The sequence below is a fragment of the Triticum aestivum genome, chromosome 7D, assembly GCF_018294505.1.
Source record: "Triticum aestivum cultivar Chinese Spring chromosome 7D, IWGSC CS RefSeq v2.1, whole genome shotgun sequence".
NCBI lineage: Eukaryota > Viridiplantae > Streptophyta > Magnoliopsida > Poales > Poaceae > Triticum > Triticum aestivum.
Window position 1 is genome coordinate 448,256,214 of NC_057814.1, and position 26,711 is coordinate 448,282,924.

General features: G+C 40.2%; 1 protein-coding gene across 3 annotated transcripts; it reads right to left on the minus strand.

Annotated features, from left to right (window-relative positions):
• On the minus strand, window positions 1-26,470 carry LOC123169324 (GDSL esterase/lipase EXL1). Of its 3 annotated transcripts, XM_044587166.1 has the most exons (6): window positions 26,154-26,470; window positions 20,053-20,183; window positions 19,702-19,935; window positions 17,919-18,171; window positions 16,661-16,748; window positions 102-408 (listed from the first exon to the last, which is right to left on the minus strand). In XM_044587166.1, exons 1-6 carry the CDS (start codon window positions 26,413-26,415, stop codon window positions 390-392), a joined length of 987 nt encoding a protein of 328 aa, XP_044443101.1. In that variant the 5' UTR covers window positions 26,416-26,470; the 3' UTR covers window positions 102-389. The 3 variants fall into 3 exon arrangements, with proteins under 3 accessions (XP_044443100.1, XP_044443101.1, XP_044443102.1); XM_044587165.1 differs by lacking the exon at window positions 16,661-16,748 and having other exon boundaries at window positions 1-408; XM_044587167.1 differs by lacking the exon at window positions 16,661-16,748 and having other exon boundaries at window positions 17,981-18,171.
• Between the last annotated feature and the right edge of the window lie 241 nt (window positions 26,471-26,711).

Genomic DNA, 26,711 nt, shown 5'->3' on the forward strand with positions numbered 1-26,711 from the left:
TGCACATCGACATCCACATTAATGCATATAAATGTGATCAATTTGGTGGAATTATTGTTGCACAAATACATTTTGGCGTAATTTATATGGAGATACAAAGATTGAATTGAAAGGGGCATCTTTCATATATTTCACACTGCCAGCATTCACACACTGTGGAAGGAGAAAAGTTTTACTTGCTATATTTGTTCAAACTTAGGTAGAGAGAATGTTAGTGTCTTCACATTAGGTAGTGTAGGTTTTGCTGGAAGATCTCATCAACCACAATGTTGTAGGCCTTTTCAGTACAATGAAAGCTATCCCAAAAAATATAGTCATAAGCGTTTGGACATGCAGGGTGGTATTGAATGAATATTGCCGCATTTAGCACATTGCTGCCACAACACCCCTCAGTTACCTCCTTGAAACCTACAAAATGGAAAGTTTCAAAATATTTAGTATTAAAATGTTATGATGATAACACATCCATATCACATATTCCTAAGCACAAAGATATGAACTATTGTGATTTCTTTAATACATCATATGGTCCACTATGCAAATTTTGTTACTTTAGTTCATATGAAGTTTAACCACACCACTGTAATGTATCCCCTACTGACCTGTGCTAGGAAAAGTGTTTATATCACTGACCAACCATTGGACGAGAAAATTCACGACAGTTGGTCGGGAAAACCTATGTACATTGACAAAATGCCGGTCGGGAATGCATACATATTTGCTATCGAGCGGTCGATCAGGAATGCTTATATACCCATTGAAATTTTGGTTAGTAAATAACACCTACCAACCGCTTGTGGTTAAATGGGCTAATGCACTTAGAGTAAGAGACTTAAACGCCAAATTTTGGCCCAGTCAGCGAAGCTTACTACTCTTTCCCCACAACAGTAATACATCAAAATCCCTAATTCTCCACCATGAAGCCACCACTCACGCCACACTATTTTGCCCCAACACCATGAAGCTTAGGGCATCTCCAATGACAATCAACAAATGGATGCCCGATGAATGATATTTTTGTGCTCATCACACCCTTGTTTAAACCGGATAATCATAGAAAATCTAACAAAATCACTCTGATATCGCTAATGATGACTAATGAATGTGAGAGAATGTAAATCCTTTCTTTAATTTGTTTTCACGGGAAAAGAGGCCAAATATGGAGATAAAACATACTTTCAAACTAAATAAGAACATGGAGAAAGAAGGAAGGCAATTGGAGGCACAACAGTCAAGTCGAAGTGCAAGACGACATCTGGTACATGCTCGTACCAACAGTCGTATGACATGCCAACGCTTCCATAAGGTCCAACCCTCCAACTATTATAAAGGGGCCAACACCAGAATCATAATAGAGGAGCATCGAGAAGACCATTCGCGAACCGGAAGCCATATTCTAGCCCTTGGCGCCGCCATTTTCCATCTCATCTCTATAACCACCACCATCACCGCAGCAACTCTCCTCCAATTTAGCCATACTTGTAATCATGTGTCACATTCGACAACCATTATAAGACATAATATCAATAAAGCATTCATCTTTATGTCTTCTCCAATGATTTCTTCTTGCGATCCGATCACCATGTGTTGGTAATTCGTAAGGCAATTGGTTGAGGCATAGCCATGCAACCTTATGTATTTTTATGAGGGATCAATGGAATGACTTTGAATTAATGCCATGTATGTGTTAGAATTACTATGTAGTTGTCTCGTGTCTCTTTCTCGTTCTATGACCCTGCTGGTACCCGAGATCTTGGAGATCAATGAAGGAGGAGGTTAGGAGCAGGGAGGATGCGAAATGTTATTCTAAAAACCAGTGACAGAAAGGTTTAGTACTGTAGCGGAAATCCAATCCTTGGGGATACATGAATTATAGTGATTAAATACCCAATGCTTTTGTCTGAAATATATTCTTAACCACTAGAGCTTCTTAATAACCAAGGAAACCCCATGCGACGGTAAGGGCCCGCGGTTGCGAAACTGACTCTTGATGCAGGTCGTAGGACGGTCAGGATGTAATTTGGACACATCCCCAACTTCATCTTGTTGTACTTACACCGTAATGAGGATCAGGACAAATTAAGATCACGGTGGTTCCTAGGGGAAATATATGGTTGTAAGAATCAAGTCTCATACCCATGCCTGTTTAATTCTAAGTGCTTACACCCCTAAGGTTGTTAAGGTCTGTTTACAAAACTAGAATTTCATTCTCTCGAAAATACTTGATAGAGCCTATGTTGTAGTGCACATCCTCTCGCGGGGTTGATAATTCAGGGCCACTCCTCGGGTAAAGGAAGGGAAACCTTCGCTATCTAAAATGGATGTCAAAGGGCACATCGATGCCCCCAAATGTCCACAGACACATTTGTACGTGTCCGTAGACATACGATTGGACACATCTTGCCCTCATGTGCAACTCTTGTCGTTTGATAGCCTTCAGATCCACCTATGTAAACATGGTGAGGCTGAGCACTTGGTCTGCCGAGACGATGAACATTGTGGTGGGCTACAACGGATCCATTGCGTTGGCGATGAACGGTGGAACATGCAGGGGTGGTGGAGTTCGAGGTCATGAGGGCGACATCTGGTGCAGGAACAGTCTAGAAGATTGTGAAAATGCACGGGAGCGAGTGTTGTTTTGGGTGGGATTTGGGGTGCCGATGTCGACATGGCTGACATATGCACTCCCATAAAGCTCCCCCAAGTTGGGGCCGGTCTGGCGTATTTTGGACGTTCGTACCAGTCCGACCCAAAATGAGGGTCCATGTTGGAGGCCCAAAAGTGTTGCGACCATCCAGTCCAGACATACATGGGAGATTTGATGTGTCGTGTTGGAGGTGCCCTTACAACTCTCCAGCCAACCTCTACGTCACACCATTATCCTCACACCCTGGTGCCACCCCACGAGCTCGAACCCTCCCCTCCACCTAGATTCTCCCTTCCCACCCTGTCACCAAGATCTGGTACCTTGTCGTCACCCTAGCATCAGTTAGCTCTCAGGAAAGACTAGGCTAAACTTGTACTAAAAGACCGTGTCAGCCTTGGCAGAGCTCTCCATGTGCCATCTTGCTTATCCATCGCCGCCTCCACACCATCCTGCCTCTTCAACAGTTCCGTATAAGGCCACATGCCGGGAATTCATCTTCAAAATACCATCCACTTGACATGCAACTACACTCCAGCGAGTTTTCAGAGTCCCGACAATCTCCTATGCGGATGTCAAAATATGTGTGTTGTTTTTGTACCATTCACAATCTGAAGAGCCTAGGGTGAGTATGGGTTGAAGTATAGAGAAAATGAGATTAAAAACTCATAACTTAGTTATTCTCGCATTAGCTGAGTGTGTGTGATAGATTCGCTGGCTGTCGTGGTTTAGTTTTAGGAAAAATGCATGAAGCATTCAATTATTATCCTACACCACATGTAACTAAGATGCTCAAAGCTCCCTTGCATGGATCCATCATTGTAGATGATGTCTGCAGGCGCCACTAACCTCCTTGGAGGGCATCTTCATGGTGGTGGTCTCGTCGAGCTCCAAGGGAAACCTCAGGTTTGGCTTGCCACACTGGATAGTGGTGGCATGTGGCGTCGTTTACCTCCTTGGAGGCACTATTTTGGAGCTTCACCGATGGGATCTCAGAGGCGTGGAGGTGTTCGACCACCACGGGACTTGGTTGGAAGGTTCATTTGTTCCGAGGGATACCCTTGATCTTAGCCTTCCGGATCAGGCGATGGCGGCGTCTGGCTCTGCTCACCCTCATGGAGACATCATACTTGGAGCATGTGCTAGCTAAAGGGGTCCAGAGGTGGAGTGATACGTCTCCAACGTATCTATAATTTTTGATTGTTTCATGCAATTATATTATCAGTCTTGCATACTTTATATGCATTTTCATGCTATTTTATATCTTTTTTGGGAACTAACCTATTAACCTAGTGCCTAGTGCCAGTTGCCGTTTTTTGCGTGTTTTTGTTTTCCAGAAAATCAGTACCAAACGGAGTCCAAACGCTCAAAACTTTTTGATGATTTTTCTGGACATAAGAGACCCTAGAAGCTTTGGGAGGAGTCTAGATGACAAACGAGGAGACGACAAGACAACATGGCGTGCCCTGTTACCTTGTGAGCCCCACAAGGTTCTGTATGACCTAATTCTACTTCTATAAATTCTCAAATATTGGGAAACCCCCACGGAGCCACCGGAAACACTTTTTCTGCCACCGCAAGCTTCCATTCTTCTGCGATCCCATCTAGAGGCCTTTTCCGATACACTGCCGGAGGGGGAATCGATCACGGAGTGCTTCTACATCATCCTTGCTGCCTTCCGATGATGTGTGAGTAGTTCACCACATACCTACGGGTCCATAGCTAGTATCTAGATGGCTTCTTCTCTCTCTTTGATCTTCAATATAATGTTCTCCTTGATCTTCTTGGAGTTCTATCCGATGTAATCTTCTTTTGCAGTGTGTTTGTTGGGATTCGATGAATTGTGAGTTTATGATCAGATTATTCATTGAAAGTAGTTCAGTCTTTTCTGAACTTTATTATGCATCATTATGATAGCTTTGTATTTCTCTCCGATCTATCCGTTTGGTTTGGCCAACTAGATTGATGTACCTTCAGTGGGAGAGGTGCTTTGTAGTGGGTTCAATCTTGCGGTGTCCTCACCCAATGACAAAAGGGGTAGCAAGGCATGTATTGTATTGTTGCTACTAAGGATAAAACGATGGGGTTTATTCATATTGATCGGGTTTACTTTGTCTACATCATGTCATCTTGATTAAAGCGTTACTCTGTTTGTCATGAACTTAATACCTTAGATGCATGCTGGATAGTGGTTGATTAGTGGAGTAAATGTAGTAGATGCAGGAAAGAGTCAGTCTACTTGTCACGAACGTGATGCCTATATGTATGATCATTGCCATGGATCGTCATAACTATGCACTTTTCTATCAATTGCCCAACAGTAATTTGTCTACCGACCGTATGCTATGTGTTCGAGAGAGACGCCTCTAGTGAAAACTATGGCCCCGGGGTCTCCTTTAATCATACTGTAAAATCCAAAAATACCTTGCTGCGATTTATTTAGTTTTATTTTATTTTGCAATTTATCTATCTACCTATACAAGATTTGATCCTTGCAAGTCACAAGTTCAAGGGGATTGACAACCCTCTTGCCTGCGTTGGGTGCAAGTATTTGCTTTTGTGTGTGCACGTGTTGTTCACGAGGCTTTGCATGATTCTCCTATTGGTTCGATAAACCTTGGTTCTCACCGAGGGAAATACTTATCTCTACTATACTGCATCACCTCTCCTCTTTGGGGAAAATCCCAACGGAGCTCACAAGTAGCAGGAAGAATTTCTGGCGCCGTTGCCGAGACATAATCAAAACCTATCAAGTACCTTCGCACAAACTACCATCTACTTGCTCTACTTTTTATTTGCCTCTCTTTTTCATCTCCCCCACTTCTCATAAAAACAAAAACACAAAAACATATTTTATTTTGTTGCTTTGCTCGTTTGCTTGCTTTGTCGCTACGTCTCAAGAAAACACCAAGTTGTGTAACTTTTCAGATGCTAATAATAATGATTTTATTAGTACTCCAATTGCTCCTCCAGCCGCTAGTGTGGAGTCTTATGATATTAATGCTGTTTTGCTAAATCTTGTTATGAAACAACAATTTTCTGGAAATCCTAATGAGGATGCTGCTTCCCATGTTAATACTTTCATTGAATTATGTGATATGCACAATAAAAAAGTGTGGATAATTATATTATTAAGTTAAAATTATTTCCTTTCTCGCTAAGAGATCGTGCTAAAACTTGGATTTTATCCTTTCCTCGAAATAGTATTGATTCTTGGGATAAGTGTAAGGATGCTTTTATTGCCAAGTATTTTCCTCCTGCTAAGATTATTTCTCTTAGAAATCAAATCATGAATTTTAGGCAACCTGAGCATGAACATGTTGCACAATCTTGGGAGAGAATGAAATTAGTGATTAGAAATTGTCCCAATCATGGTTTAAACTTATGGATGATTATACAAAAAAATTATGCGGGACTAAACTTTGTGTCTAGAAATCTTCTAGACTCTGCTGCAAGTGTTACTTTTATGGAAATCAGATTAGGAGAATCTACGAAACTCCTTGATAATATTATGACAAATTACTCTCAGTGGCACACCAAAAGAGCTCCAACTGGTAAGAAGGTAAATTCAGTTGAAGAAGTCTCTACGTTGGGTGATAAAATGGATGCTCTTATGAAAATGCTTTCTAGTAAAAATGCTCATGTTGATCCTAATGGTGTGCCACTATCTACTTTGATTGATAAAAATAATGAGGCTATTTATGTGAATTTTGTCTCTAGAAATAATTTCAACAACAATGCTTATAGAGCCAATTTCAGTTCTAGACCGTATCCCGGAAATTCCTCTAATGATTATGGTAATTCCTATGGAAATTATTACAACAAAATAATAGGATACCTACTGATCATGAGAACAACATTAAAGAATTAATTAGTTCTCAAAAGATTTTCAATGCTATGGTAGAAGAAAAATTGAATAAAGTTGATGATATGTTTAGAAACATGGATAGAATTGCTCATGACGTGGAAACTCTTAAATTAAAATTTTGCCACCCAAGAATGATATTAATGAGTCTATTAAATCTATCTATGTCTCCATTAATGAAAGTAAATAGAGAACTGCTAGGTTGAGAGCTAAGCAAGAATTCCTAGAAAAAGCTATTCCACCCGGTTTTTATCGTAATCATGATGAAAATATTAAAATGATTGGTGTCTCACCTATTGAATCTTTGTTTAGTAATATAAAACTTGATGAAAAATGGACTGGAGATGAGTCAACTTTAGCTAGAAGGCATCCCAATTGTTCGGAGGGTGACGATCTTAATGATAAACATGATACAAGTGGGTTTGGAGAGGTCAAGACTTTAAATAGTGATGTGCCTACTACTTTGTATTACAAGGACTTTAATTATGATAATTGTTCTTTGGTTGAATGTATTTCCTTGTTGCAATCCATGATAAATTCACCTAATGCTTACTGACAAAATAAAACTTTCACTAAACATATTGTAGATGCTATGATAAAAGCTCATGAAGAAAAGCTAGAGTCGGAGGTTTCAATACCTAGAAAATTGCATGATGAATGGGAACCTACTATTAAAGTAAAAATTAAAGATTATGAATGTAATGCTTTGCGTGATCTAGGTGCTAGCATCTCTACTATACCAAAATCTTTATGTGACGTGCTAGGTCTCACCGATATGGATGCATGTTCCCTTAATTTGCACTTGGTAGATTCAACTATTAAGAAACCATTGGGTAGAATAAAGAGGTGCTCATACTCGCTAATGAAATTATGTGCCCATGGATTTCATTGTGCTTGATATTGAATGCAACCCGTCATGTCCTATAATACTTGGTAGGCCTTTCGTATGAACCATAGGTGCTATTATTGATATGAAAGAAGGAAACATAAGATTCCAATTTTCATTAAAGAAAGGGATGGAACACTTCCTAAAAATAAAATTAAACCACAATATGAATCTGTTATGAGGGCTACCTATGGAATTAATATGAAAGATGACAATACTTGAAACAATGCCTTACACCTAGCTAGGGTCGTTGAAAGAACATGCGGTGCCCCCATGTTTGGTTTTGGTAATTGATGACAATCTCTATGGACTAATGGTTGCCTTGAGTTATATTTGAAGGATTTGTCCATAGGCATTTCTTGAAGTCCATGTGTTGGTTTCAAGGAGTTTATGTGGTGACCAAGGTGTTATTAAGGAATTATCCAAAGATTGGTCATGTGAGAGTTGAGCTTATTGCAAGAATGTCTTGAAGAAGAAGATTGTGTGATCATTCATGTTTACCTTCAAGACATCATCCAAATGAAGAGAGTTTGAAAGAGTCAAGGTTGATCAAGACTAAGTCAAGAGTGAATCAAGTTGATCAACACACAAAGCGCACAAGATGTACCGAGGGATCAAGCGATCCCATGGTGTGGTAAGCATTGTCAATTACGCTTTGTGTACTAACCCATGATCTTCGTGAGAGTTCTTTGTGGGGTTAGGTTGCGGTGTGCAAGTTCAAGTGAAGCATCATGAAAGAGATCAAATGCTTGAAGCTTGCCGTCCATTGTGGTGACAATGGACTTGTGAAGATGTTGCGGTGTGCAAGTTCAAGTGAAGCATCATGAAGAGATCAAATGCTTGAAGCTTGCCGTCAATTGTGGTGACAATGGACTTGTGAAGATGTGCGGAAGAGTGGCTCACCCATAGTGGAGTATGGGGGAGCAATCAACTAGTCTTCATCGAGCCAACGCAACCAAGAAAGGTGGTCCAACTTGAGGGAGTCAAGATCGTCATCATCTAGCTCAAGTGGACCATGTGCAAGGCAAAGGTTTGCCCTTGATAGGTTTTCTATTTTACCAGTCTCATGATGGTAGTTGGGAGACCGGGTTATAGGATCGATTGCCGTACTATCAAGGGGGGCTCTCGATGAGTAGCTTGATCGTATCATTCGTAGAGAGCTCAAACCATTGCATCCTTGCATCATCTTTCTTGGTTCTTGTTTGCTTCTCTTTGTGAGTTTTGGAGCTTTTGGTCATCTTGTTGACAAGCTCGAGTTCATCGAAAACGGAGTTCACTTGCATCTTCTATGATGTTTTCGATGTTGGAGGTTATGTCCGTTCTTCTCTATTGGAGGTTTCACTCCTCCATTTGTTAGGCATACCTCCCCTGCCTCTTCGCTGTTTTGATGCTACTCGTCTTCCTCTACCCAACAAGCTTGAGTTTTCTCAATTCGGAGCTCATTTGCAGAAGTTATGGCAGTTTTGGTTTCCCGTGGAGTATACTTGTTTTCGTGGTAGTGGCTTTAGGATGGCGCCAGCGATAGTACCGCGGTACCCAGCGGTAGTATCGCTTAGGAGTCACAGGCGGCAGTACCGCTCCGCAGCGGTAGTACCGCCGGTGGGTCCTCAGCAGTAGTACCGCTGCGGTACCAGGCCCCTACCGCGTCGACTCGAGGGGTCATTTTTCGTGTTGGATTGTGCGGTACTCCGCAGCGACAGTAGACCGGCAGTGCCGCTCATGAGCAGTAGTACCGCCCTACCATCGCGGCAGTACCGCTCGAGTCTGTATCTCTCCTGCCCTCCTAACTCCACGGTAGTACCGCCCGGGGGAGCGGTAGTACCGCTGTTCTCAGCGGTAGTACCGCCCTCTGCGGGGCTGTTTTGGGGGTAACGGTTGGATTGTTCCCCCCACTATAAAAGGGGGTCTTCTTCCCCAATGAACCTTATCCTTTGAGCTCATGTTCTTCCCCCATTGTTGACCTTCTTCGAGCTTGCTAACTCTCAATCCCTCCATGGATTCTTGCTAGTTTTTGAGGGAAAAGAGAGAGGAGATCTAGATCCACATTTCCACCAATCACTTTCTCCTCTATGTGAGGGGAACCCCTTGGATCTAGATCTTGGAGTTCTTGGTGTTCTCCTTCCTGTTCTTCCTCTCTTTTTCCTCCCTAGCATTAGTTGCTTCGGTGGGATTTGAGAGAGAAGGACTTGGGCACTCCGTGTGCCCTTGCCATTGCATTTGGTGCATCGGTTTGAGTTCTCCACGGTGATACGTGGAAGTTACAAGTCGAGAAGCTTATTACTCTTGGGTACTTGGTGCCCTTGATCTTGTTCCTCTTGGGTGCTTGGGCGCCCTAGACGGTTGGTGGTGTTCGGAGCTCAATCATTGTGGTGTAAAGCTCCGGGCAAGCGTCGGGGTCTCCAATTAGGTTGTGGAGATCGCCCCGAGCAATTTGACGGGTTCCGGTGACCGCCCCCAAGGGTTGCCAAAGTGTACGGGTTTGGTGACCGCCCCCAAGGGTTGCCATTTGTACGGGTACGGTGACCTCCCTCAAGGGTCCCTTAGTGGAATCACGGCATCTTGCATTGTGCGAGGGCGTGAGGAGATTACGGTGGCCCTAGTGGCTTCTTGGGGAGCATTGTGCCTCCACACCGCTCCAAACGGAGATTAGCATCCGCAAGGGTGTGAACTTCGGGATACATCGTCGTCTCCGTGTGCCTCGGTTATCTCTTACCCGAACCCTTTACTTATGCACTTTACTTTGTGATAGCCATATTGTTTCTTGTCATATATCTTGCTATCACTTAGTTGTTTATCTTGCTTAGCATAAGTTGTTGGTGCACATAGGTGAGCCTAGTTGTTGTAGGTTTTGTGCTTGTCAAATTAACCGCTAGGTTTATTCCGCATTTGTTCAAGCCTAAACCGTAATTATTTTAAAGCGCCTATTCACCCCCCCTCTAGGCGACATCCACGATCTTTCAGTCGTAAAACAATAGCGCTTGTTGGGAGGCAACCCAATAGTTATCTTATTTTTTTCTTTTACTTTATGTTTTGGTGTGTTGACACAATTTTTGCTACTATTATGATTGTGTTTTTATGTTTCAATTAGTGTTTGTGCCAAGTAAAGCCTTTGGGATGATTTGGATAATAGTTGACTTGATTCTGTGAAAAATAGAAACTTTTGCTCTCAGTCCAGGAATTTCTAAAAATCACTAGAACATGCTTTTGATCTGAATTTTTTACACATGATTAATATACCAATTTCCTAAGTTTTCCTATTTTTTAAAAATAGAGTTACATAAGTATGGTATTGATTCAGATCATTACAGACTTTTCTGTTTTAGACAGACTCTATTTTTTATTGCATTGTTCACTTGTTTTGATGATGCTATGGATTACATCGGGGGGGGGGGGTATACGTCATGTAGAAGTTATAATAAAGTAGGTATTATGCAATATTAAAATATGAATGGGTTCATATGGTTTGCTTATTATACTAACGGATCTCATGAGGTTTCGCTTGAGATTTGTGCGTTGAAGTTTTCAAGTTTTGGGTGAGATCACGAAGGATAAAGTTATAAGGAGCGGCAAGACCCTAAGCTTGGGGACGCCTAAGTCACCCCAAGGTAATTTTCATGGAAGACCCAAGCGTCTAAGCTTGGGGATGCCCCGGATGGCATCCCCCTTCCGTCTACAATCTATTAGTATGTTACTTGGAGCTACATTTTTATTCATCATATGATATGAGTTTTGCTTGGAGCGTCTTGTGCTATAGTATATATTTTTTTAGTTTGCTACAATCATTTTTTTTGGACACACCTTTTGAGAGTGACACACATTTATACACGATTCGTTAGAATACTCTATGTGCTTCACTTATATCTTTTGAGCTAGACAGTTGCTCTAGTGCTTCACTTATATGTTTTAGAGCACGACAATTGTTATATTTTATAGAAATACTTGCACTCTCATGCTTCACTTAAATCTTTTTTAGAGTTTAATAAATAGTAATGGCAATTTGCACGGGTTATAAGACTAGTCCATAAAGGATAGGTATTCAAGGGGGATATAATAAAAACTTTCATATAGATCACTGAATATGATATGTTTGATTTCCTGCAATAGTTTTGCGATATTAAGACGGTAATATGTGGGTGTACTAGTGGATGATTGTGGTTTAGTAAAAATATTTATGTTAAAGTTTGTGATTCCCGAAGCATGCACATATAGCCTCTAGTTTTGCGATGAAGTTGGAGCATGATTTATTATTGAGTGTCTACCTTATGAGTGGCGGCCGGGGATGAACGATGTTCTTTTCCTCTCAATCTATCCCCCTAGGGGCATGCGAGTAGTACTCTTCTTTGAGGGCTAATAAACTTTCACAATAAGTATGTGAGCTCTTTATTACTAATGTGAGTCCATGGATTATACACACTCTTACCTTTCCGCAATTTGTTAGCTTCTTCGGTATCGTGCATTGCCCTTTCTCACCTCGAGAGTTGATGCAAAATTCGCAGGCGCATCCAAATCCCATGATATGATACGCTCTATCACACATAAGCCTCCTTATATCTTCCTCAAAACAGCCACCATACCTACCTATTATGACATTTCCATAGCCATTCCGAGATATATTGCCATGCAACTTCCACCGTTCCATTTTTCATGACATATATGTTCATTTTCATATCGCTTTGCATGACCATATAGCTGACATACTATTTGTGGCTCAGCCACCGTTCATCATTGTTATACATGTTACGCTAGATCATTGCACATCCTGGTACACTGTCAGAGACATTCATATAGAGTCATATTCTCAGTTTTATCGAGTTGTAAGTAAATAAAAGTGTGATGATCATAATTACTAGAGCATTGTCCTAGTGAGAAAAGGACGATGGAGACTATGATTCACCCACAAGTCGGGACGAGAATCCGAACGAAAAAAAAGAGGCCAAAAAGAGCCCAACAAAAAAAGAGAGAAAGGGTGAGAAGGGGCAGTGTTACTATCCTTTTCCACACTTGTGGTTCCCAGTAGCACCATGTTTTTCATATAGTGAGTCTCCCGAGCTGTCACTTTCATATACTAGTGGGAATTTAACGTTATAGAAATTGGCTTATATATTCTGATGATGGGCTTCCTCAAATGCCGAGGTCTTCATGAGCAAGCACGTTGGATGCACACCCACTTAGTTTCCATTGAGCTTTCATACGCTTATAGCTCTTAATGCATCCGTTGCATGCCAATCTCTACTCGCATTGATATCGATTGATGGGCATCTCCATAGCCCGTTGATTAACCGCTTCGATGCGAGACTTTCTTCCCTTTTTTGACTTCTCCTTATTTATCTCCATTACCGCATTCTATTCCATCTATAGTGCTATATCCATGGCTCACGCTCATGTATTGCGTGGGGTTGAAAATGGTGAAGCACGTTAAAAGTATGATCCAATTGCTTGGCTTGTCATCGGGGTAGTACATGATTAATATATTTATGCTAGGTAGACTAAGCATGATGGGCTATATGATTTTGTAGGGATGACATTCTTTAGCATTCTTTATTTTGAAGGGCATGATTGTTTGTTAGTATGCCCGAGTATTGATGTCTTTATATCAAATGATAGACTATTGCCTTGAATTACTCGTATCTTAATATTCATTTGCCATGATTAGATTATATGACCAAGATTATATGGCCCTTCATTTACCTACCCGAGGACGAGCAGGAGTTAAGCTTGGGGATGCTGATACGTCCCCAATGTATCTATAATTTTTGATTGTTTCATGCTATTATATTATCAACCCTGGATACTTTATGTGCATTTTATGTTATTTTATATCATTTTGGGAACTAACCTATTAATTGAGTGCCTAGTGCCAGTTGCTGTGTTCAGCTTGTTTTGGTTTCCAGAAAATCAGTACCAAATGGGATCCAAATGCTACGAAACTTTTTGATGATTTTTTATGGACATAAGATACCCTAGAAGCTTTGGGAGGAGTCCGGAGGACAAACGAGGAGACAGCAAGGCAACAGGGGGTGCCCAGGGGGCGCCCTATTACCTTCTGGGCCCCACGAGGCTCCGTTTAACCTAATTCCACTTCTATAAATTCTAAAAATATTGGGAAACCCCCAGGGAGCCACCCGAAACACTTTTTCTGTCGCCGTAAGCTTCTGCTCTTTCGTGATCCCATATGGAGGCCTTTTCCGGTACTCTCTCGGAGGGCGAATCAATCACGAAGTGCTTCTACATCATCCCTGCAGCCTTCCGATGATGCGTGAGTAGTTCACCACAGAATGGTCCATAGCTAGTATCTAAGATCGCTTCTTCTCTCTCTTTGATCTTCAATACAATGTTCTCCTCGATCTTCTTGGAGTTCTATCCGATGCAATCTTCTTTTGTGGTGTGTTCATTGGGATCGGATGAATTGTGGGTTTATGATCAGATTATTCATTGAGTAATTGAGTCTTTTTTGAACTTTATTCTTCATGATTAGGATAGCTTTGTATTTCTCTCCGATCTATCCGTTTGGTTTACCAAACTAGATAGATTTATCTTCAGTGGGAGAGGTGCTTTGTAGTGGGTTCAATCTTGCGGTGTCCTCACCCAGTGACAGAAGAGGTAGTGAGGCACGTATTGTATTGTTGCTACTAAGGATAAAGCGACGGGGTTTATTCATATTGATTGGGGTTAGTTTGTCTACATCATGTCATCTCCATTAAAGCTTTACTTTGTTTGTCATGAACTTAATACCATAGATGCATGCTGGATACCGGTTGATTGGTGGAGTAATAGTAGTAGATGCAGGCAGGAGTTGGTCTACTTGTCACGGACGTGATGCCTATATCTATGATCATTGCCATGAATACGTCATAGCTATGCGCTTTTCTATCAATTGCCCAACAATAATTTGTCTAGCCACCGTATGCTATGTGTTCGAGAGAGAAGCTCTAGTGAAAACTATGGCATAGGGTTTACTTTAATCATATTATAAAATCCAAAACTACCTTGCTGCAATTTATTTACTTTTATTTTATTTTGCAATTAATATATCTACCTTTACAAGATTTGATCCTTGCAGGTAACGAGTTCAAGCGGATTGACAACCCTCTTGCCCGTGTTGGGTGCAAGTATTTGCTTTTGTGTGTGCAGGTGCTGTTCACGAAGCTTTGCATGATTCTCCTATTGGTTCGATAAACCTTGACTCTCACTGAGCGAAATTCTTATCTCTACTGTAATGCATCTCCTCTCCTCTTCGGGGAAAATCCCAACACAACTCACAAGTAGCATGGAGCGACGCTTTTACTACTGCGTATACGACGATGGGTCTCGGTGACAGATGTGTCTTGATGGAAGAGTGTAGGCCAATGGCAAACTTTGGTGTCATGGTGGCATCGACGGTAGTTGGGCCTGATAAGGTCAATGTGTTGATCCCTCCTAAAGTTGGGATGACAAAAGATAGTGGCGGCGGATTCTAGGGCGTGCGCATGTGGTGCGCTGCTAGACCGTTTGGTGCTCTCGGCTCACCATGGGGAGCTTGACAAGGTCACTGGATTAGATGGTGTGTGTGTGTGTGTTGGTGCGAGGTCAGGGCACATCATCAAGCTTGTATGTGTAGCGACAGAGGTCACGAGGAAGGTGGCTTTGGGTTGATACATGCATTTGTTTTGTTTGGCTCTGCTGAATAATATAGTATAGATGGTTGTGTGCATCCTTGGATGTGGAGGCCAGGGGTTTCAAACTCCTTTTCAAAAAAAGAAAAGAAAAAAACTAAGATGCTCAATAGCTCCCTAGAAACAGATAATTACTTGTAGCATATAATTGTACTTCATAGTTGTATTCTTCCTTGTAATTATTGTATGTTAGTATAATATTGCTATGCCATCACTACCATCAAAGAGTGCAACTTGTATATCTAGAGTACAATTTGTTAGATAAGGTTGGGGTTTAGCCAATAAGCTAGCACTGGTAGTAAAATTGCTCATGCATGTGCATTGACTGATGATAGTAGTCCTAGTGACAATTATGTCAATATTAGGGAAATGTTGACCTACTCTTAAGCATCAAACTATTTTCTGGGAAGGCACCAAGCAAGTAAAAAACTAAAACTCTGTTACAAATTGTAATTCTATTAAACCATGCAAGCTACCAATTGTACATGTTCTGAGACAAACTTTAGATGAAGGAAATAACAAAGGGGTATATGTTCTAATTCTTGGCAAGTAATGAAGTGTTGCGACTTTTGTTCATTGAATTAATGGTTCATCGTCCATGAATGAGGGTATTTATATATTGTTGCTTTACATGACTCAAGAGTTGAACCCAAGGAAGAATAATATGCCAAAGAAGATGCTAACCAAGGGGTATATGTTCATTGATTTTTTTGTAAAGCTCGTTGCAAAAGCTCCTCTACCCACCTAGATGAAAGCATCGTAATCTTCTCATCCTGACCTATATTTTTTTTGTTTCCATGTTTTTGAAATAATCATTTGTCAAATTGGTATGTATGTTCTTATATATGCATGTACATGTCCTAAAACTCATGTTGCTAAGGAAAGAATTCTCTTGATCAACAAAGAAACTATTGTGGGCAGGGAGCCCCTAGGTCCGGGGTTTTATGAGGTTCTTGTCAATGTTGTAATCATAAGGGACGCCATGCAGCCTTATCAATATGATGGTTTATGATATTTCAGTGATGTTGTCACAAAGTCCATTGCATGGCCATCTAGCAAAGTAATCACCAACCCTATTTGTTTTCACCACTTAGCTTGTACTATTTGTTGTCCGATGTTGTTTAGTTTATTAATCTACTATAATAGTTGATCCGCATTAAGTCTAATTCTCTGAACATACGGCCTTCCATCTCACAAGTGTGCCATGCCAGCATCCACTAACACTAGTTTACGACCCCATGCAGATCACATCCATACTCTTTGTTCACACAGTGCAAGTATGCAATATTTCTACGTTAAAAACAACAGCTCTTGATTTAGATCACTTCCTTCATTTATAATACATTTCAAGTTAATCCTCAAGTTCCTGCCGCAACACGCGGGGAAATCGCCTAGTTTCCCAAATGAAGCCCTACAAGCCCGCATTGTCTTAGTCATCCTGGCACTAAGGTATTTCTATCAATTAGCTATGGAATTTTGTCTATGCGTACCAAACCCACTAAGGCATGGTATCATGATTATCTTGTTAACAAGTACGAGAAAGCTAGGGGTTTCCAAAGCTTAAATAGTATCTAAGTGGCTACTAAATGCACTCATAAAATTAACCTCCTTACTTAAAAACTGTCGTGGTGTATGTTTGCTGATGAATCTGATCCAATATGATGCTTGTCAAAGGAGAATCTCCACCACCTCCACCTTGCACTAGATTTGTAGACAATGTGACATGATTATGTGTAATTATCAGAAAAATGTGACATGATTATGTGCATTGTGCTTTGTTGTGATCTTGTTATCATTCTAAATTAGTTTGGTTTGGTTGATAAACATATACTATAGTTGTTCTTTTACCAGGTGTTTGACTTGCTTTGTGTTGTGAATAGCAAAAGAGACCATTCTTGATCTTTTCTAGTGTATTTGTTCATCTTCCATCCTCCCTCTTTTGTACTGTTGTACTAGATGGGATTGAGGGCTCTAGTGCAACATATGTGCTCCTAAATCACTTTTTATTGCTGGAACTATAACTCCTAAAATGAAATAGGAAGATATATTCAATAGTGTCTTCATCATGCATAAACTGGAACAAGATTGAATGTGACGTGTATTATGATCTGCGAGCATGAGGAGCTACCCATCGTTTTTTGTATCAAATGGATGGTTCGTGTAATGGAGAAAATTATATCTCATTGGACATGCACCTTTTGACTATCATTTTGTAAACCTGATGTATGTGGTGAACATGTGGAGAACAGATGAACAATATGTGTGAGAGTTAATGTATGCCATTATCATTCGGTTGTGGTTTAATATTTTGGGGGATATGCATATTGATATTTTGAATCCATACTCTTTGGCATAAAATTTCATGGTTGCTTGGTCAGTGTGGCCATTGTCAAATATCTAGATGTAAATTTAATGTTATATTTGCCTGTGAAGGTTAATGTTGGTTGGCAAAGACATCGCTGTCACACAGTCACCCAGGAAAATCTCACAACTAGACCAATAGAAGGTTGGTTGGCCAAGGTTATGTTGTTGGATTGTCGATCGACAAATGGTTGAAACTAATGTCCATCGCCAAAAATATATTGGTCGGGAAACCTATTACACCAATGAAAAATTGCCGGTCAGTAAAGAAATGTCGGTTGGGAAAGACCTTTCCCGACTTTACTTTCACTGGCAGTATGGGTCGGTCGGCAGAACCCTTCACCTACCGACTTATTCTATGTGAGGTGAATGTCGAGGATCCAGTGTTGTGGTAGTGTTTTTGAGTTTACAAAATTTAAGAGGTTAATGTGTCGTTGTCTTTCTACTAATATGGTTCTAAGACATCAATACTCTAAAATAGTAACAACTGAGGAAATAGTGTACACTCACCATAAAAATCATGTTGTTGAATGAGCTCAAGAAGATTGTAGTATATATCAAGATAAGCAAACCTTGAATCATGAACATTTCGTTCTGCATTTAATCGTTCAATTTCCTTTTCTATCCCAGAATTGAATAATTCTGCTGCTTGATTCTGAAGTGTGTCACATTCTCTTGATCCATGTTTTCTTTGGGATGGACAACATCCAATTGGCGGAATGCCAAAGAATCCAATCCTCTTTGCACCAATATCATTTAATTTCTATATAGAAGAGAATGTCAGACTGATTTCCTCTTAAATATAGGTGACCTGGTAGAATTTAAATCAATGGAAAATATAGGAATAATGAAAATGCAAGTAGGCACGTGTAAATCATTTATGAAACCCTTATAAGGTAATAATTATAAAACATTCCTATATATGCTGAAACAATTTCTCAGAGAATTCAATGTTATACAAAAAGTCAACAATCTAGTAAATTCACAAACACATAAATTATATATACTAGATGACACCCCGCACGTTGCATCGGATTTTTGTAGAAACTAAAAGCTCTAAGCAACATGAAGTAAATGACCGTGTGATATGCATTCAATCCTTTAGGGTAGATGTGTTAGAAACATTGATTAGCAAACAGACATATTATTTACTTGGAATGTACCTTGAAGTACCATACTATTTTTTGTTTCCAGGTCCAAATAACCGTGACATTCCTAAATAAAAACTACCTAAGTTCATCATGTGTGCCCTCACTTTCCAGTTGAAAGGGAGTTATAAAAAAATCACATTGTGGTGCGGAAGATGGGAAGTGGGTACAGACTGGAGGAGGCATGCATGCAATTAGTTACTAAAGCTAATAGGGAAGGACAACATCCAATTGGCGGAATGCCGAAGAATCCAATCCTCTTTGCACCAATATCATTTAATTTCGATATAGAAGAGAATGTTAGACTTACCCCCCCCCCCCCTTAAATACATGTGACCTGGTTGAATGTAAATCAATGGAAACTGTAGAAATAATGAAAATGCTAGTAGGTGAGTGTAAATCATTTATGAAACCCCGATAAGGAAATAATTATAAAACATTTCTATATATACTGAAACAATTGCTTAGAGAATTCAATGTTATACAAAAAGTCAACAATCTAGTAAATTCACAAACACATAAATTATGTATACCAGATGACACCCTACACGTTGGATTGGATATTTGTAGAAACTAAAATATCTAAGCAACATGAAGTAAACGACTGTGTGACATGCATTCAATCCTTCGACGTAGATGTTTAGAAACTTTGATTGGCAAATAAACAATAGTATTTAGTTGGAATGTTTAAGTACCATACTATTTTTTTATTTCCAGGTAGAGCAAACAACTGGGACACTCCTAAATACAAATTATCTAAATTCACCATATGTGCCCTCACTTACCAGTTGAAAGGGAGTTAGAGAAAAAACCACATTGTGGTGCAGGAGATGGGAAGTATGGACTGGAGGAGGCATGCATGCAATTAACTACTAAAGCTAATAAGGGTGATGTGGTAATTGTGATGAGGTGCAATAGCTGCATGTGCTCAAAAACAAGTTAGCGAGGGCTATGTATTTAGATATAGAATATTTGTGATGGAACTGAAGGGAAACTTTACATGTACTATAAAAGTAATGGTTCATAGGAGTCTGGTGGAAATATGCATAACTTTAAAACCCTCAATAACATTTTTTTATGGAGAAAGAGAGAGTCAACTGAGTTTATGTCAAACAAATATAACCTCAAGATTTAATAACCCTTACCATGGTAAAATTTACTGCGGAAGAGATAAGAAAATTCACGTAGGAAGGAAGATCATATTGATGGCGCCTCAGCGGAATTGAAAAATAATTATTTGCAATGTCATTTGCTCCCATGGCAGTAAAGTAAATGCCTTCAGAGATAACACGTGTCGCTTCTTCCTCTCCGACTAAGGTTATTAGCTTCTCCTTATATTCAAGAAATAAGTCAAGTTGCCCAGTACTTGAAGTAGCAGTCTGAAGCATGAGAGAATAGTATTTCCAAATTATAATAACAAGATTAATTTCTAGTTAAATTGAAAATAAATATAACAAAAACTATATTTTGAGGTGCATGTGTTATGATTTTTTTACTGCGGGTATCGAAGTTAAGGGGTCATATCCACTGCCTCCAGAGGCAAATGCGACACCAGTAAGTAGGTCACTTAGTTCAAGATCATCTCCATTGTACGGTGGTAAGAACTCTTTGACTCCTAATTTAGAAGCTGTTTAATCAAGAAAAATAATAATTAGGGATGTTTTTACATGATCTAATACCGTAATATTTGTGTATAGATAAATTTCCAGTATATTAGAGAGTTTAAATTCATAAATAGTTCTTCTAAAAAGTAACCCTTTTAGGGGCATAAAACTTGCATACATAGGTAGGTACATCTTTGGATATTGTGAAAATTAATTTCAGTCGACATCATAAGCATTAAGAATAATTCTGAAGGAAATCATTATATATTCGTGTGGTTTCAACAGAAACTTCAAACGATAAATTATTTTTGATGAGTACGATTTTATTTTGCGGGTGGACGAGTATGATTTATGAAGAAGAAAACTGCATATTTTTCATTAGAACTTTTAATGTCACACACACATGCATACTTAGACGATACCCCACACAATGGTACGGAATCCTATTAAAAATGCATAAATAAGCTCTAGAAAAATAAAAGGAATGTATAATTATTTTACATGGCTTAGTTCCCCTAAAAAATGACATGCATGAGGTAATGAGGTGGCATGTTTTGTATGAACAAATTAATGCAAAAGATGACTATATCATGACTTGGCGATGTGGAATTGTTGCATGGAGAGAAAAATTAGATAATCAATTACAAATATTTAAGAATAGATGATTATGTGTGCACATGTTCTTTTAGAACTAAAGTTGTTTACCATGAATGAGCTGAGTATTGCATCCTCTGAAATGGCAAAAAAAAAACAAGGACAAGAATAAAGCGAGAGGGAGAGAGAGCGGGTACTCCCAAATCTCCGATAGCGAAGTTTTAGTGGACGGATGCATCGGATGGCTTTATTTCAAATGATTCCGAATTATATTTTTCAAGTTTCAAAAAAATAAAAAAAATAAATCTGTGAAAACTTATGCATCTTCGCGATGGATCTGTAAAATTTCGTTCAAAAATGTTATAATTTGCAAGCTACAAAAAAACCCGGCACAATAGTAAAAATGGCCCATATTCATGTAAGTATTTTTTTGTCTACACTACATATGGAAGTATATTTTTATGAAAATTCCCCTGAATGTGTTATATATGTATTTGTGCATGTACAAAAAAGTTTTGGTTTTTTGTAATGTAGAACTATTTTTTTGAAGTCCTCCAATGCACCCATCTACTGTTTGCACTTTTGGCAAATCTGCCACCTATGTAGGTGGCTTTGTTGAAACACATGTTTAGTCTCTGTTGCGGCTTTCTGCTCGAAATCAAAATGAATACAAAATAAACATATTCAAATGGTATGAAAAAGGGAAAAAAGGTTGCTTCCCATGCTTAATTCCAGAATTTTTTTGTTAAAACAAATCAGGGTGGACACAACTGTAGGACCAATGATGAAATGTTTTTTACACTTTAATGGTTTAACCAGTAACTACGAGTATTATTTTTATGCATATTTGGGGTGAACTAAATTATGTTTCTTAGCTATTAAATTGAATAATTACTGTGGGTTTATTTTTTATACAAACATGTGTAAGGAGTTCAAGAATATATTTTTCCTGATCAACATATTTTTTTTGCAAGTATTCCTGCCTATAAAAAAAGTGGAAACTCAAACTACCTCTTCGAGTGAAGATATTTCCCTGATTTTTAATGGAAGTGTGATCTTAACTAGCATAGTTTGACGCACCATAGTTGGTAAGGTAGTAAAAATTGTTTCTTGCCAACATGACGAGACTATTAGACATCTATTTTTGAGTGTAAGTTTGCTCTGCAGTGTGGGTCATAGTTCAAGTGACTTCAAACCTTTGCCCCTCACGTAGTGCGTGTAATATGCTCGACGACTAGTAGTAGGGTATTGGCAAACAAATTTCTGCACATAATTGTGAGGGTGGCAATCTTATGTTGGGCACTATGTCTTACTAGGGATGGTGTGTTTTGTTTTAACAAGAAAGGTGTTTAATTTCCTATCTAGGTTAATCATTTCATGTACATGATGACTCTTTACTTCTATCTTGTAGAGGACGGAGGACAGAGACCTTTTGATGACGGCTTCTACCCGGTTAGAGCATATGACCAGGCGTGTTTTCTTCTCATCATAGATGGTGATGTAATCTTTGGATAGGATTTACGCCATCTTAGGCTACCTTTTTTTTGCTATACAATGGAACTTTGTGGTTATGTTGAACACATTGATTGTGTGCATCATGTTATGCAGAGGCTGGGCATTCGTTTAGTGTAGTTGTATCATTTTGATATATCGATCAAATGAAATGATTCTTAATAAAAAAGAATGACGGAATATTTTACGTGCAATTTAATGTTTTTCTATCGTAACACTAAACTAGGTTTAGTTGGTACTTGCATGCAAGGGAGTTCATATCATTGAACAAGGTGCCTCAGTTTAATTGGGAAATGAGCAAGTTGCATTTAGGTCCTATTTTTCCTCCATAATAATGCATGGGCATTCAAGTATATCATCTATATATTTTTACTTAAACAAATACATGCACTGCACATATATTATGTTGTAACAATAGGAGGAAATGTCGAATGAAATTTCTGGTTGACTTGATTTTCCATAGTATCACCTCAACATATCACCCATGCATTGAGTGGGTTTCCGTTGTAATGCATTGACACTTACCTAGTATGAAATAAACACTTTTATGATTATGTACCATGCATTAATGAAATTTCTACGAAGATGTCGACTGACAGGGGTTAGATGAAATTTTGACGGAGCATCATACAACAAGCCCATTAAATGGTGCTCACTGTAGGAGTTAATTAGGATGTGACATAAGAACCGCCGACTTCGGAGTTCCTCCATCAAGTTGCTTTTGTTTAAATTTCTTTGCAATTTTTAATTTATAACTCTGGTACACAAGTGTGACTGCTACCTTTTCATCTCATGTCTATGCTAACATTTTTGAAATCAGTAAAATTTGCAGGGGTTACTTTGAGGCGGCAGTTAAGCCAACGAATTTAAAACACACTCGTCAATTAGGGTGCAGTCGTGTTAGCATGTGTAAAGTGTACATATCCCACATTGCTCGATCCCACTCAAACTCTGTTATAAAAATTTCAACAAGGTAGATGATTAAACTGTTGCGGTAGGTATATTGTTCTGTATACCTCAAAATTATGTAAGAAGCCAGGTTTCCGACCTTTCTCTTTTCCTTTCGTAATTGTCGGGCTCCAACCTGGAATGTTTATTCGCCAATGTAGAGAGGAAACCATAGTTTTTGAAAGGTGGCAAAAGATATGCCACATTCATTAATTAAGAAGAGAATTAAACAGACTGAACACCCGAAGGTGAAAAAAGAAAAGAAAAATAAGCCTACTTTCCTGGCAATATAAAACCCAAGTGTTTCGTCTATGCGGCTACCCACAATACAGACTACTTGAGGGTATGTGAGAAAATGATCTAAGTGAGTGAGTGCTTGTTGTTCAAGACTCTTACGTTATACTCGTTTCATACGTCCCAACTTACGCATGACAACAGAAGCCACCGCTTTACGCCTAGATAGGTCTAGGTAGATGAGATAATCCCAGATATTGTCGAAATCATTCCAAGAGGATGTACCAAAAAGGTGTAGACCAAGCCAAACCTTAACCATGTTCCAAATCCTGGTGAAGTAGCGGCACTGGAAGGTCAAATGCGCCGCCGTCTCCGGGTCACAGCTGCAAAGGAGGCAAAGGCCGCAGTAGGCCCATCCACACTTGGCGAGTTGGTCCGCTGTCCAAACCTGGTTTTGGGTGATGAGCTACGCAAGAATCTTGCACTTCGAAGGCTCCCAATTTTCCAGGAAACCATAGTGACTTTGTGCAGTCCAGGAATATGGTAGATTTTACATAGGGGTCCACAAGAAATGCACTTAATTTTCTCCCTCAAATAATGCAGCTTAATTAATGCAGCTGCTTGGTCAAGGTTCAACGTCGATCATCCGGCGAGGGAGGGAGGGAGAGTACTCTACGAAGGTACGGAGAGCTAGCTCGATGATGAGCAAGACTGGTGCCCAAGAAAGAGTTTTTTTTTTCGTCCATCTTGCATTTGGTGGTCCATCTACAGAATAATTAAGATGGTACGTCCGTCCGTGGACTAAACGGCGATGCTAGACGTGCATTAGGATTTAGCTGTTGCGATTTGTTTAAACTTTCACCTTCCGTTCATGTGAGCAGGACTTGAGTGGATAATTTTTTTTATCACGTACGGCATTTTGTGGGGGCGTGGCGTTCATGGAAATTTACCAGAGTCATGCTATGTTTCTTATTTCCGGCAAAAAAAAGGATTTTGTTTTTATTTTATTTTTAACACAGTATAATTATAGATGCTCATATACAAGCATAACGCCGGAAAGTTCGGAGTAAATACAGAAAAATGCCAGTGTCAATTTCAAATTTAGTGCTTGAACTCTGGTGGATTGGTTCGACCATAAGGATCCAACCATCTCTGAGCTACGCTCAATTTTCTGGCGAGGATACCTAGAAGCAAGGTTAAGACGGAGCTAAGGCTGAAGAAAATTGTGTAGCGGTAGTAGCGACTGTGATTCATTTGAGTTGGAGAAGACAACCTGCAAGAAAAAAAAAAGAGTTGGAGAAGACGTGCATGGATTCGAAGTAACAACAACGCAAAGAGCAAGGGAAGGGACGGAGGGGCCAGCAAGAACGTCGGAACAAATGAGGAGAGAATGCGTCATGCGAGACGACGCCAAATTCTGGTTGGCTAATCGGGCTGTTCAAACTCTACTCCTATGTCAAGTTCCCGTACCTCTTTTCCCCAAAATGGAAAGTTCCATGACTTCTTTGTGCTGGCCTCGGTGCTGGACGTTCTTGTCAAGGATGCTTTTAGAGGCAGCAAGCAAACATCACCTTCAAGCGCCACCTCAATCCCTGTGAAATTAGCTTTGTGGGAAGCTTTGAAAACGGACCTTGCACACTAAATATATTACCGGTATGGTGCTAGAGGCCTCGGGCTTCTTCTCGGCCAAATCCATGTACACTACTTTTTTACTGATCCTTCCATTCGACATGGTAAAACCCTATGATAGACTATCAATAATCCTGCACCTGCGCAACTCTTTTACATGCGATTTACCTAACCTTCCTCTTAATTCTCTCCTACCTGTTTGGATACTAATCGGGCTTGAAACCCAAAACTGTAGAATTGCTTGGAGGGTGTTTGTAGCATTTGCTTGGCCATTTTTTATTGGGGAACTCGGCCATGAGGATCTCAATTTCTTAAAAAAAGAATAGAGCTGTCCGGTTAACGAAAAACCGAGCAGAAATTGTTACAACATGCACACAAAGAGGGCACCGCGACCGACACGGCGTCCACAAGACCTATACACACCACCGAGGAAAAGACACCATCGAGGTTGTTTGCATTGTGTCATCACCTCTCCTCGAACAAGCGACTCGAACTTTGCCGTGGACGACCCGTCAAGACCCCTCCGAACAAACGAGGCATGAGGACCCTGCCGGCCAAAGCCAAACGCGGGCGGCGACGTCGGGGACCAGGAAGCTTCGACTTTGATGACCACTTTGGACATGTCGTAATAATCTTATGGTTGAAACAGTTATTTCGAATCAGGCGGCTAGCTACTTATTTACACAATCTGTTTTCTTTCAATCGTGGTTTTGTTGGAAAAGATAAGGATTGGACGCTGGCAAGGACGGTGCTGGACAAAATCAGAGCCGTCCACGACGAGAATAGACAACTTGTTATGCCCGTCACCTTTCTGTTTTTAGTTACTCTCTACACTATTGCTCCTTTCTTGAGTCGTGTCTTGTAATATATTTATTTACTATTCTGGTCAGTGTATAAACTTTTTAATGATACTGGTTTACGAGTGATGAATAGTTTAAAAGTTTTCTCTGAAAAAAACCCAGCCTTGCATTGTTGCGGCATGGCCGAAACAAAACATTCATCTCGGTCAATGATTTTATATAAATATTGTCTTGTAGCAGGGCACAGAGCGTAGTCATAGTTATGTCCGTACGTACCTAGCATGTCCCCAGGAACCCTGCCATTGGAGAACCTCCCGGTGGCCTTCCCGCCGGGGAAGTCCTGCCCGTACGGCGGGAAGTTGGCCCTCGCCTCCGTCAGCCGGTTGTTGTTGTTACCGGGATCGACGATCGAGTCGCCGAACATGAAGACGGCCGAGATCTTGCTCTTACCCGTGCCTACTGCTCCATCGGCGCACGAGAGATGCGCCATCACCACCACCAGCATGCTGCTCACGAGCAGCAGCGCATGGTCAGGCATTGTACTTGCGTGCGTATGTCTGTATACAATGTATTAGCGGTATGTGTTCCCGGGTCCTGGCACAGGCGCGATGGATCGCACAGCACGGGAGCATTTTTATAGCGAGGTATGGAGCCGATCGGAATACATGCGCGCGCGCACCGATGATGGATGCATACGGTTTGGTTGCTCATCGCGTGCATTGAATAGTAATGTTCTCTGTCGTAGTACTCCTACCAGACGGGCCGATTTAATGTATGATGGCGAAAAGTTATACTACTACGAGGCCACCTCCATGATATGCTCTACACTGTAGT

Coding starts and splice junctions, on each gene's coding strand:
- LOC123169324 (XM_044587165.1), bottom strand. CDS start 26,415: ATGCCTGACCATGCGCTGCTGCTCGTGAGCAGCATGCTGGTGGTGGTG. Junction 20,184..26,153: donor GGTTCCTGGGGACATGCTAG/GTACGTACGGAC, acceptor TTGATTAAACAG/CTTCTAAATTAGGAGTCAAA. Junction 409..17,918: donor TCAACAACATGATTTTTATG/GTGAGTGTACAC, acceptor TCCATTTTGTAG/GTTTCAAGGAGGTAACTGAG.